The 13,972-nt window shown below is 39.1% G+C and overlaps 1 protein-coding gene across 1 annotated transcript in view; it reads right to left on the reverse strand.

Moving 5' to 3' along the window:
• Positions 1-13,972, reverse strand: part of CHCHD6 (coiled-coil-helix-coiled-coil-helix domain containing 6) — a 287,597-nt gene that overhangs the window by 264,700 nt on the left and 8,925 nt on the right. The window contains exon 4 of the mRNA XM_083357005.1: positions 12,951-13,092. Within this exon, the coding sequence (XP_083213131.1) occupies positions 12,951-13,092 (142 nt within the window). The remainder of the gene's footprint in view (positions 1-12,950; positions 13,093-13,972) is intronic.

The raw sequence follows: 13,972 nt of genomic DNA on the forward strand, positions 1-13,972 counted from the left end.
GGCAAAGTCAACAGGGAGGCCCACTCCCTCTTCATGTGAGACCTGGCTTTGTATTCAAAGCTTCCTTAGCAATAGGATGGGAGACACCCCAGGATAGGCCAGGAGGTGGGGGCAGGGAAGGACTAAGGCAGGACTTCCCTCAGATCCCCTCTCCTTCCTTCCCAAGAGTGGTAGGAAAATATTTGAGATGAGGGAGGGAGGAAAACAGGCAAGAAACGCAGCTGGGGAAGTGTCATCTGTCGTGAGGACTGAAGAAATGCACCATTGCCTGGAAGTGGCCAGCACATGGTCCTCGCCTACTTCACATATCCGGCTTGGTGGGCTCAGTGGGAGGAGATGCCATGAGCAGCATGAGAGTCAATCTTACCTGTGCAATGCTGCCCAGCCCCAAGCCTGCCCAGTTTTGGCAGGCAGCTGGGTGATCTCACAGTGCCGAGAGGCTGAGCCGGGTGGCATGAATCTGAAGAGAAGCACAACACTGCTCAGCCCCTAGCCTGCCCGAAGTAGGCAGAGCCATGTGCTGGCCACTTCCAGGCAATGGTGCATTTCTTCATTCCTCACAAAGGGTGATATCTCCCCAGCGTACACCCAGTGGGCAGGGCCGATGCGGCACGGGCTGGTCCCTCGCTGTTTCCAAACGACCTTGTGGAGCTAAGACTGAATGCGTTTCAGCATAGATGGCCACCACGAAATTGTACATTGGCTCCCGGCCAGCCTGGGCCAGGGCCAAGGCAGCAGGGGCCGTTCCCTCACTGTTTCCAGGATGGGTTCACAGGCCACATGAAACCACTTCGCAGGCCAGATCTGGCCCCCGGGCCTTGTGTTTGACATGTCTGATATAGAGGATTACTTATTCAGGGCAAAAGGAACAGTTCTTCCCTTAGTGAAACCATAGCGCCAACCAATCAGATGGTATGGAGAGATGAAAAACCAGAGAAATATATTGTATTCAGTGGCTTTTTTTTTTTGGATCCCCATGTATTGTCCTTTTATTTGTATCAGTTTCGGATAGTATGCCAGTTAAAACTTGATCAGTTTGGTCAAATTTAGCCTTACTTCATTTATTCTTTAATCAATATTAATCAACTTAATCAAGGACTGCCTTTAAATAAAATGGCCAACTTTCTATTTCAGCCACCAAAATACAATCACTCCTCTGATTTTAGGTTTTACTGATTAGATTGATTTGTTGTTACAGAAATGGCTAGTTTATACTATTATGGAAAAGTAAAAAGCCGAGGTTCAATGTTAATGCTTTATTCTACTGCAAGAGAGGAAGTCAGAAATCAATGCCTTTTCTTTTTTCCCCCTTCTCCCTCACTTTTCTTCCACTTTTCCCTCCCCACTGTGTCCTACTATTTGCTTTTGTAGTTTTGCATTTTATTCTATATTTTATGAAACTTTTACAAATACAAGGACCCTAAATAAATAAATAAATAAATAAATAAATAAATAAATAAATAAATAAATAAATACGGTAAGTCACAAATCCACTTTGGACAAGTGATCCTCAGCCTTGGAAAGGACAAAATGGCAAAGCGCTTCTGAAAAAAAAAGCTTGCCAAGAAAACTGGAAGGATTAGGTAATCACCTGGAGACTACACTGACTTGAAGGCACCAAAGCATCAGGCATGGCTGAAGAATGGACACAACTGAAAAGAATGGAGACAGAAGACAGAAAAAGTAGAGGCAACAACGGAAAGGTGCTTTGAAAACACACTGAAGGCAATCTAAAGAAGAATAAGGCAAATCAGTACAGAAATAATGGATTAAATTTATATGCCACCCAACTCCCAGCAACTCTGGACAGTTTATAAGTTTCAAAGAAACAATACAACAAGAAAAATGGCAAAGATAACAAACCTTGATGGGATTGGGAACAAAAAGAAGAAGAAAAGACCTGGGCAAAATCCATGTATTTCTGGCCTTTTGAAATACACTCAAATCTCAGGGAGAAACCTCATTCCAGAGCACAGGCACTGCTACAGAGAAGGTCCACTTCCAGAGTTGGAATATTATTTAATTAAAGAAATTTGAAATGGCCCAATCCTACTAACTTGATTGATGAAGCAAATCCTATAGGAGACAGACAATTCCTCAAGAAATCTTATGCAATATAAGGTTTTATAGGTATTAACCAGCAACCTGAATTGCACCTGGAAGCAAATTGGCAAATAAAGCAGTTCAAGCAGAAGTGTTTTATGCTATGCCACCTGCATTCTGGACCAGTTGAAGCTTCTGGGTGGCCTTCAAAGGCAGCTCCATGTAGAGCACATTGCACAGTAAAGCTGTGAGATCATCAGGGCATGAATGACCATTTGATGGGTACCCTAATCTAGGAAAGGGCACAACTGGTACATCAGATGATGCTGTGCAAAGGCCTTCCTGTCCGCAGCTGCAACCTGCAACATCAAGCAGAAGCTGTTCGCACCACATATGGAAGTGCCACTCCAGCCATGGTCAAAGTTAGATTATCCCAAGATCCAAGTGAGATCACCAATAGCCATAGGGTCTTGAGATGGTCTTCGCCATCCAAGCCCACACAGCTTCCATGAATTGGGACAAAATTAACATTCTGTGCTAGCTGCAGCATGTGGATGGTCCCTACCTGAAAACTCATTCCAAATGAATGAACTTTATCATAGAGCAAAACCAGGTTATGATTTAGGATGAATGCTCTTATCCATATTTAACTTCATTTTTTAAAACATGATGCATATATAAATTGAATTATCCTTGGCCCTTTCTGAAAAAGATTGGATTTTCTTCTATGGTAAGAGGACATAGACAATTTAGAGTTTGGCAATGACATTATCATCCTATAACGTTTGAATGAATAAGCCATGGCAGTTGCACAGTAAACATTGCGCCTGGAAGCCAACTATATATAATTGTATAGATGCATCCTGACTTTTTCCTTTTTTAATAACTGAATAATATAAATAGTGACAACCTGCTTGCAATTCAAAATTTGCATTGTGGCATTTGAATTTGTACTGTAAGCACATCATGCTTCAAGCCATAAGGAGAATGCAATCGCAAGAAGCAGAAAACATACTCCTACTCAAGTTGTTATTTTTCTTTAAATAGGAGATACATGAAACTGACAGATGGCAGCTGACCAGCCTTATCTGGGCTTGAAAGCTAAGCAAAATTGGGTCTTATTAGTAGCTGGATGGAAAACCATGAGGGAATCATAGTACTGTAGGTTAGACGTCAGAAAAACATCCCAGAAGAAGGAAATAGCAAACAACTTCCAACTGTTGCCCCAATAGGACCGTGGAAGTGATCCCACCAGGAGGCTATATGCCTGTGAGTCTGTCACAAAGCTGATAAGTAGCAGATCTAAGTAGTCAGCTTAGTTTCCCACAGGTAGATTTTCCCTTAGGCAAGACAAAGTGTAGGGGGCATGCTGAGCTGGCAAATGAACAGAAAGTAAAAACTCCGAGAGGGAACTCTGGGAAGAAATAGGTGTAATAGCTGGTAACCTAAATAAATCAAGAGAGTATTGACTGTTGAATATACATTGTAAAGAGCAGTGCTGGCTGAAGATCGTGATGGACTAAAAAGTTCTGATCCATAGCACATCAAAGCTCAAGATGTTTGAAGTCCTCCAAGGCAAGTCCAAAGAAGATTGCTAAAATGAGTTACAGGTTCAAGTGTGGCCCAAGAATTTAAAGATGGGACATTTTTTTAACCCAAAATAACTTCTCAGACACTAAAATTGTAGAAAATAAAAGTTCTCACTAGTCATAGAAAACAGGAAACCAGTATTAGTCTAAATGGGAAAGAATGCTGACCAATTTCTTCAAACCTTTTCTTCAACTATCTAAGTGGGGTAGTTAAAAGTAACCATGTGTGCACATGTGTTCAGCAAATATCGTCCCTTGCAAACACACAGAAAGAAAACCTAGGCTGTATTCAGTACACAAACTTAGGCTGTACATAGTAGCAGAAATAATATCCTGTGGAGAAAAAATGTGTTCTATTCCAATATATTTTAAGCTCAACTTGCTGTATTACTTTTGTAAGCAAGCAAAGGAAGGACAGAAGTTTTAAAAATCTGTGAACCCTTTTGAATTTTCAGTATTTCTGTATAAATATTACCTAAAAGATGATCTGTTCTCCATACGTTCTGAAACCAAAGAGAACCCAATTAAATGTCAAAAAATGAACCTTGTTTATTCACTTATTGAGGGAAATGATGTACAGCTAGATATTAGTATATTCTTTTCTGATTACCATTTCTACCAATTTGCCCAAGATGGATGGACTCATTGTCTTATAATTTCCTGCATTTCCTTTGTTTCCTTGTTAAAAATTGGTATCACATTGGCTGTTTCCCAATAAGTCTAATCTAAGTGACATGCCATATAATCTTGCCGTAAGGTCAGCAATTTCACATCTGAGTTCTTTAAAAAAAAGTCCTGTGAGGATACTATAATAACCTGGACATTTATCAGAATGTAACTTGTGAAAATATCCTAAAATGCTTGTTGGTTTCAGTTGTCCTAATTCTCCTCATCTGAGAAATATTACAGACTTAAAACTTGTGATATTATTCAATAAATAAGAGGTATCCCATTTTCATAAAGTAGCGCACATAAGATCTAGATTAAAAACAAAACATTTATTCAGCAGTATTTCAATAGTAATCAAATTAACTTAATTACCCAAACATATTGAAAGCTTAATTCCTAATCTAAGGAACAACACTTCAACAATGACAAGAGATTTCTGCCCAAGAAGCCAATCAGCAGGCTGCAATGGAAGACACCAGAAGATGTGGCTACCATTACAGTTTAAAGAATTGTTCCTTTGTATAATATCATAGACATGCTTTAGTGAAATTACTTTCCACACACAATCTTATGCTTCTTTCCCATCATGACATTTATAAAATTTGTTCCCATATATTTTTTTTTGGAAATAAACAAAGTGTGGTGGGGATGAGCAGGAAAGAAAATGGAAGTGTCTTCCTTCGTCCGTTATTCTGAGGGATTAAATGAGATAAGAATTTAAGAGATTTGCACAAAATCACATTAGCCTAAATCCAAGTAATACTACTTTTCAGGGTATTAATTTCATTTATTCTATTTGTTCTCCCTTCTATCCAGATAACACTGTATGCACTCACTCCTCTCTAAAGGAGATCCTCCTACTTTATATGATATAATCCTTCCTTTCTGAAGCTGTAATGAGATGTCTTTGCTTAATCACATTTATTTCTCCTCCTTCCCACTTCTCTCACTTATTTGTTCCAAGGCCATAAAGCTGCAGATGCTCATGAACTCAGTATAATGCTCAACAACCTCAGCATTATACTGATAAGAGGGATGCTCAGAGAAACTGTGATGAAGAAAAGCAGATAGGTAAAATTAGGTATAAACAGGAAATTGGAAATTGAACTACTGATCTAACGATAAGGCAACAGTTACTTCATAATGTGTATAACATTAAATATTGTATACAAGGTCCTAATTACTTTTAATTGGTATGACTGAGAGGTCCACTTTTTCATTAATTACTTTTAATTGGCATGACTGAAAGGTCCACTTTTTCATATTAGTTCTAGTTTTCTGTATAAAATCCTGGACATATATTAAAAATTTAAGAAAGTTACAGAAAAATCAAAACATATTTAAAAAAATGACAATGTAACATATATACAGAATCAATATTATTTAGCCAGCTAGTTTTAGGACAAAACAAACTAGATTTCTCTAAAGAAGATGGATACTTTTAAGTAAATGTGCAAATTGTTGCAATAAGTCTCATAATGTAGAATAAAAACTAAGCTGCACATAAGATCCCAGCCAAATGTCTCTGATTTTAAGTTACCTGGATATGCATGGGAAATGGCAGGAACTTTCTCCTACCTCTTAGTTATTCATAGAAAATAGTGTTGTAAGGGAAACCAGATTTTGGGAACATTTTCCTTAATACTGCTAAGCTTGTAAACCGCCCTGAGTCTTCGGAGAAGGGCGGGATATAAATGGAATTAAAATAAAAATAAAAAAATAAAAAATATGCTACAGCACAATTTACTTCAGCCACAAACTCAGTCAAGAGTAACCGATTCCTTTTCTCGATTTAGATAGGCCTTTCTCCTGGGCTTTACTAACAGCATTACAGGCTGTTGAACCTATACGAAAGGATTAATGCAATAATTGCAAAAGAGAAAGAGAAATTAAGTAAACACCGAAAGACTAAGCAATACAAGTATGAAGCATATCACAACCCATAGATGCTTACAAAGTGAGGTATTTTGCATTTCTTCTTTCCCATTCTATCAATCATTTAAGAGTCAGGATACACAGTTTCACCTAATAACTTACCTGCAGGAGTTAATAACTCCCACTCAAGAGGGAAAGTAATTGAGGGAGGGTGTCTTATCATTAACCCAGTTCTCAGCCATGCATGGTTCTATATATAAAAGAAATTTAATAAATAAATATCAGCATGTGTACCATATATTGGTGGCAAATGGCAAAGAATGCCATGGCTGCAGATATTCCCAACAGTTATCTTCTTTAGTAGTGGGAGGACAGCATTTGTCATCAGCTGAAGCTTCCAGGCCAATCTCTCCCAATGCATTATAATAATTTAGTCTTAAATTTATCAATATATAGATCTATCTCTTTATTGAGCAGTTTTAGAACATACCAAATTAGCCATTTCTCCTTCAAGGGAAACAGAATCCCTGTTAGAACAGGTACTTCAAGAAAACTATATAATGTCTACAACCGGGAACGACTTCCCATCGCCCAGTGCGCTCACACAGGGAGGGCCTCCTCAGGGTGCCATCGGCTAGACAATGTCGGCTGGTGACCCCCAGGGGGAGGGCCTTCTCTGTGGGAGCGCCAGCCCTGTGGAACCAACTTCCCCTTGAGCTCCGGATGGCCCAGATCTCCGGTCCTTTCGCCGCGGCCTTAAAACATTCCATTTCCATCAGGCTGACCTGGACCAACGACAGGGATTTTTAAAATGTTTTTAATTTTATTATTGGGGCTGCTAGTTTAATTCTTTTTTAACTTTTGTATTATTGTATTTTTTTATTGTTGTTAGCCGCCCTGAGTCCTTCGGGAGATAGGGTGGCATATATGTCCCAAAAATAATTAAATAAATAAATAAATAAACCTATCAGGATCCGATTCCAGACCATTATTGTGTTCAGGCATGTGCAACACCTCATGGGCAGATGACATTTTGAAACGGAGTTTAGATAATCACTATTCTGATGAAATTTCATTCTAAATCCCCCAATAACCAGCAACTTTATTCCGATATCAAACAATGATAGGGATGAAATGGTAATCCATGTGAATGGATTCTAGGAATCCAGACCTACAGACAAAAATAAAAGCAATGCAGCACTATGTTATCAACTCACAACCCACTGGGCCAGTCCAAAATAAAAATAAAAATACTGCAACAAGTATCAAAAACTAAGCTCAAGGGGAATCAATGAGGTCGTATTTCCTCTTATTTTGAAGTCTAAATAATGTTATTGCTTATACAATCAAACCATTGTTTGTTCTTTGTATGAAAATGCTGCAGAAGAGAAGATCCCTAAAACACATATGTTTCTAGCTCATCCAAAGCAGCAGCAAAGTTGAAATTTTAAGGAGTCTTAATATAATCTAAGTGCTTCTCTGACTCCCATATGAGTATATTGCTCAGCCTGTTTTTCAAGCAAAGGGTCTCTTACAGAATAAGTAAATAATTATGCCCAGCAGCCAGTTAATTTTCAGTCTGTGATTTGCTCTCTGGTCTCAGAAAGCTTACAGGGTAATAAGAATGAACCATCACTTCACACAGATACTAATAATAATAAAAGTCAGTGGAAGAACACCATAAAGAACACAGATTAAATGCCAAATAGCTTTCAATGCAATCAATGCAAAATCATTTTAAAAAGAATATTGCTATTCCAGCTGAGGTGACTCTTTGGGGAAAGAGTATTAATGACTAAATTACTGTTAGAGCAAGGACAAAGTGTGTCTCCAGGTGATCTTTCCAATGATACATGACATGACCTTCACCTCCCAAAGCTCAGGAAAAGCCACAGGCTGCCACTGGCATATACTTTCCCAGCTACCATTATAAGCAAAACATTGGAAGGCCTGCTAATTTGTCCTTCACATTCTGTTTATTTTATTAGATCATCATTTATAACCTCCCTATCAGAATAGAAATCCTTCCAAATATTTTAGCAGCCCAATCACTAAACAATTCTTCCTCAGTGACCAATGGGTCAATGAGGAGCTCAATAAACTATGATAGATAATCCCTGTTCAATGGATTACTTCTTCCTGTGAGGAAATGTTATTAAGGAGCCAGATAAATGAAATGGACAGATATGGACAGATATGGAGGGGCTAAGATTTAGACTAAGAGGGCGTTCTCTGTGGGAGCGCCAGACCTGTGGAACCGCTTACCGGTTGAGCTCCGGATGGCCCCCGACCTTCGCTCCTTCCGACATGATCTAAAAACTTATTTATTTGAACAAGCCGGCCTGGTCTGATGGGTTTGGGGTCTGGGGTTTTAACATGGATTTTAACTAACGTATTATATCGGGCATAATTATTTAATGTTTTTTAACTTTTGTATTTTGTATTTTGATATTTATTGCCCCGTACAACGCCCTGAGTCCTTCGGGAGAAGGGCGGTATAAAAATCTAATAAATATAAATATAATAAAGGTTTCTCTAGTGCAGACATGTCAAACACAAGGCCCGGGGGCCAGATCCGGCCCGCAAAGTGGTTTCATGTGGCCCACGAAGCCATCCTGGAAGCAGTGAGGGAATGGCCCCCACTGCCTTGGCCCTGGCCCAGAGACCCTCCTCCTGCCAGAGACCTTCAGATCTGTCCCACTCCTGCCCAGGCCCCCCATAGGCACCCTTGATGCGAATGATGTAGAGCTGGCCACGCCCACCCAGTAGGCCATATGCACTCTAGCCACGCCCACCCAGTAGGCCACGCCCACCCTGGCCATACCCACCCGGCCCCCTGAGGGCAAACACAATGCTGATGAATTTGAGTTTGACACCCCTGCCCTAGTGGGAGTCAAATGAGTCATGTAAGAAACAAAGAGAAGCTAGAAGCACACCACGACGTGTTTCAGGAATGATGAGAAAGATTCCAAATTGGGAAAAGCTTTATAAGAGAACTATTTTATGTCTCCACACTAATGACCAAGCTTGTGAAAGAAAGAAAAAATGAAATTTTCTATGGCCTAGAGAAACAGAAACATGTTTGTTATTTATATTATTTCCTACTCATACAACACTTAAGGAACCTAACCATTTAAAATATGATACTACAATTCAATGTGTGTAAGACAGGGATGTCAAACTGCCAGGCCGCTGGCCAAATGCGTCATGCTGAAATCGTGCCCACCCCATTGCCAGCATTGGGGAAAAAAGTCATGATATGTCATGTGACATTGCGAGTTTGACACCCCTGGTGTAAGAACATACAAGTCAATCTTTATAGGCTTCAGTGAAGTGTACCAGCAAAACATTAACAAAACGTAAATGGCATGTTGATCAACTGTTTGTAAATACAAAAAGAATGTAAAAGAAATACTATCATGAATATGGCACTACCACTTCAATGATGATGATAGTGGCCCAGCATCCGTTTTTAAAAATTATATGGCTTTGATAGGCAAGAACAGACAAGGCAGTAAGATCCAGTCAAGTTCAATCTTTTATTTGCTTGTATTTAGTGCACAGAATCTTGCTAAACTAAAGCTACAATTACCTAATTTACTACTAGAGCTAGGGTTGGTTACCCTGAACCTCTTCCCTAACCAACTCAGGACCACGTAGTCCTTTTCTGGGAAGGCTCTTAGTTGGCAAAATACTCCCCCTCTGCTGCTGCAGGTACACATTCCCATCACAGCAATGGGCATTGTGATACCCATGCCAGTATGAGTATCCTTCAGCTGTTATAATCACCTACTCCAGCTTAGTGCCCCAGATCCATAAATTTCAGTGTGCACAGTAGCTAGCCATGCTGCTTGGAAAGGATGGGAGTTGTAGCCAACCCATCTGAATAAAAAAAAATAAAAATAAAAACTGTTTCATAATGTGTGTCCTGAGCTGCTGTAAGCCTCCGTTTAACTTGTTTGTTTACATACCACAGTAATAAAAGAAACAGCACAGACACTGAAAATTCTATAAAAGCATTTTCCAAATTTATGAAAAGCTATTGCCACTACCTTGCCAAGCCATTACCCTAATGAATAACTGCAGTGTTTGAATGAGGCTTGAACAACATTAGCATTGGCTTTTCTGAATAATCTATGCATCCAAGTTTCATTAATTTTAGTGTCAATTTAGTAACCATGCCCCAATACAAAGATGCATTCATGGGCAGTGTTTAATACATCTTTAAAATGCTTTTTTCATTAAAACCTTGTTGATTTGTATTAGGGATTCTCACATAGAATTACTAAATCCATATTAATCAGACTGGATTACAGTTAATACTCTGGTTAATACAGATTATCTTAACATGCTTTCTAACAATGGAAAGTAAATAAGTTTTTTATTTTGTGACCGCTATATTTAAAACATGTACACTTCAAATTTTATGGGTTGCCCAAGACAATAAACCAATTAAACAACTGTGAAATTCAGAATTTGTACCCTGATTTTACAACATTTGAATAAAGCATGCAGGTAGTCCTCGTTTAGCAACTGCCTTGGATAGTGACTACAAATACAAGAGTAATAAATAATAGCAAACAGTAGTAAAAATCATTTTTCAACCAACATTTCTACATGTGACATCAATGCACACCAAAATGAGAGTAGCATAGGTATTGCTGCACAAAATAATTTTATGTGAATGAGTTGGCAGCAACCAGCGATCTTTGCATCTCTTTCTCTCCCAATCAAGTGGTTAATTTAGTGACTGTCACCTAGCAACCATTTTGGCAGAACCAATTACATTGGCTAAACGAAGACTACCTGTATACAAGCATTTTTCAATTCTTTTTTATTTATATAAAATCATTCACATACAGCATATGTTCCTACAGCCTTACAATATAATACACTACTGTATTATGTACTATGTTGTACTATGTTGGAGATCTGCTATTATTTTTAAACTACACTTCTTTTATTAAATAGCAAGAAAATAGCAATCTATTTGCATGGTTCCTACACTGTATGTCATGAATTTCGGGTTCCTGCAAGAGACACTAATCTCACTTGAGTTTCCTCTACTATCTTTGTTACATGTTCCTAAAACGTAATGGATAAAACATCTAGCTAAATATGAAAACAAAATCCTGTGTTAAAATTTGACTATTTTGTGGCAGAATTAATTGGGAGCCCAGATACCTTGCCCAATGATTTCATGCTGCAAAACCACAGTTTGCTCACATATATTTAAGTCAGTTTATCTGTGTATTTCAATAAAGCTTCATTAGTCTACATCATGGGTGTCAAACTTGATTGCGTCATGTGACATATCATGATGTATGACTTGTTTCACCTTTGTGAAGCTGGGGTGGGCGTGACCTATGTCAGACACATCCGGGCCGTGGGCCGCCAGTTTGGCATCCCTGGTCTACATGCTTTCTATTATACTATCTGATTTTTATCCAAATGATTTTATTTATTAATTCGCTCTGTTGCCTATATTATTCCAAAGCAACTCTGGTTTTAGAAATCTGTCTGCAAGAAAATATAGGTGTTATACTGAGGTTCCTGAAATGAATTAGCAGCACTCACGATATCCTCCGTGGTATGTTTCTTGAACTTTCTTCTCATGATTTTAAGAGAATATTCCATAAGCAGGATCAAGCAAGGCATTCCTTGGTAGCTTACTCATAAACCGTGAATTTGGCAACAATTCATAGTATTTTTTTTGTATAAGAGCCTGATAATTACTTTTCACACAAGAAAAAAATTAGCACTTACATAGTGATAATAGAGTTAACAGTGCAGCTGCCATGTATGATATCTCACCCACCTTTTACCTGCCTGGGATATTACCTCTTTTTCATGTGTTTAATTCTTCATGTCTAATCACACTGGTTTGACACCTTCTACATTGTGACCACTAGTTACAACTAGTATTTCTCATCAGATTAGACAGGTCTAGCAGAAATACGACTTTCTTTATAGTCTAAATTGTTTTATCGCAGAATAACCATCAAGATAAGCTACAGGGCTCTGTTTACTTTAAATATTATATCTTAAAATATTCTTGCAATTAAACAGATTGAGCTTTATTTATTTATACAGATAACTACAAATACACCAGGACTGTGCGTAACTTTATATTCAATGACAAAAAAGTGCTTCCAAGACTATAGGGGTATGAAAACAGTAGCTCTCTAAAACTGTGAAGTAGTGGCTGCGTGTTGGACCAACAATAGGAAGACTCGGGGTGTAGTCCCCTATCCACTGCAGAAGCTCACTGGGGGGCTGTTGTGAAAAAACAATATGAGGGAGCACTATGTTCACCATCTTGAGTCCCTGGACAACAGGTAACATATCAATCTAATAAATTAAATGAATTCCCCAAACAATGCATGCCTATTCCTGGGATCACATGGCAGATATTGAAATAGGTTAAGGGTATGAAGAAGTGAACAACAGGTGGGCTGTAGAAAGAAAGAATGGGGAGAGGAAGGAATTAAAATTTTGAGCTGGATTCAGGTGCAACAGCAGACTTTATATTCTTGCATTTTTGCAATGCTAAAATGAAGACTACGTGGGGCAGGGGTGTCAAATTGCCGGCCCGCAGGCCGGATGCATCATGGCAAAACCACACCCACCCCATTGCCAGCAATGGAAAAAGAGTCAGAATACGTCGCGACACGTCACGTGACGTTGAGAGGTTGACACCCCTGATGTGGGGAAAAAAACCTTTGACAAATTTTATTCCAGGAAGTTGAGGAATTGGTATGTCATTGGACTCACCAAATAGGGTGCTTTCTGCTTCCCCTCTTGGTCACTAATTCTCTCCTGTTGGAGGGCAGCATTCAAACTCTGGCTGACTGCCTCCTCCCTTTTTGCCAATCGAAGTAGTTCCTCTTGGACCATTGCTTGCTCCTGTTCATACCTGTAAAGAAGAAAGTAATCAGCAGCAGCTATAGGCTAAAAGTTCTCAAATGATCCAAGAGCTGGTGTTAGTAGTTCATCACAGTACATTGCAGAATTAAATTTCACTGAAATGAAAAACCCAATGTATGGGGTAGTCATAACCAGGTGTAATGTTCAATGATTTTGGAGCAGTGGAGCAGTGGAACATTAGCCTTGGTGGAGCAGTGGGCTAATGCCTCCTTAAGTAACACCAGCTGCCTGCAATTATTGCAGGTTCGCATCCCACCAGGCTCAAGGTTGACTCAGCCTTCCATCCTTCTGAGATAGGTAAAATGAGGACCCAGATTGTTGGGGGCAATTAAGCTGACTTTGTAATAATGCCGCTTGGGGTATGTGTGAAAGCCCTAATAAGCAGGCATATACATAGAATGAAGGCTACTGCTAAGCTTGTAAGCCGCCCTGAGTCTTCGGAGAAGGGCGGGATATAAATGGAATTAAAATAAAATAAAATAAAATAAAATAAATTTTCCAAGGAGAAGAATAAAAAATATAAAACACTTTACAGATGCTTGGACTGTGAAAGGGCGAGGGGTGACATAATAGCAGTGTTCCAATATCTCAAGAGCTGCCACAAAGAAGAGGGAGTCAAGCTATTCTCTGAAGCACCTGAAGGCAGGACAAGAAGCAACAGATGGAAACTAATCAAGGAGAGAAGTAACCTGTTAAGAAGAAACTTCATGACTGTTAGAACAATTAACCAGTGGAACAACCTGCCTCCAGAAGCAGTGAATGCTCCAACACTGGAAGTTTTTAAGAAGAGACAGGACAGCCATTTGTTTGAAATGGTATAGGGTTTCCTGCCTGAGCAGGGGGTTGGACTAAATGACCTCCAAGGTCTC

Source organism: Vipera ursinii (genome assembly GCF_947247035.1).
Source record: "Vipera ursinii genome assembly, chromosome: 2".
Taxonomy (NCBI): domain Eukaryota; kingdom Metazoa; phylum Chordata; class Lepidosauria; order Squamata; family Viperidae; genus Vipera; species Vipera ursinii.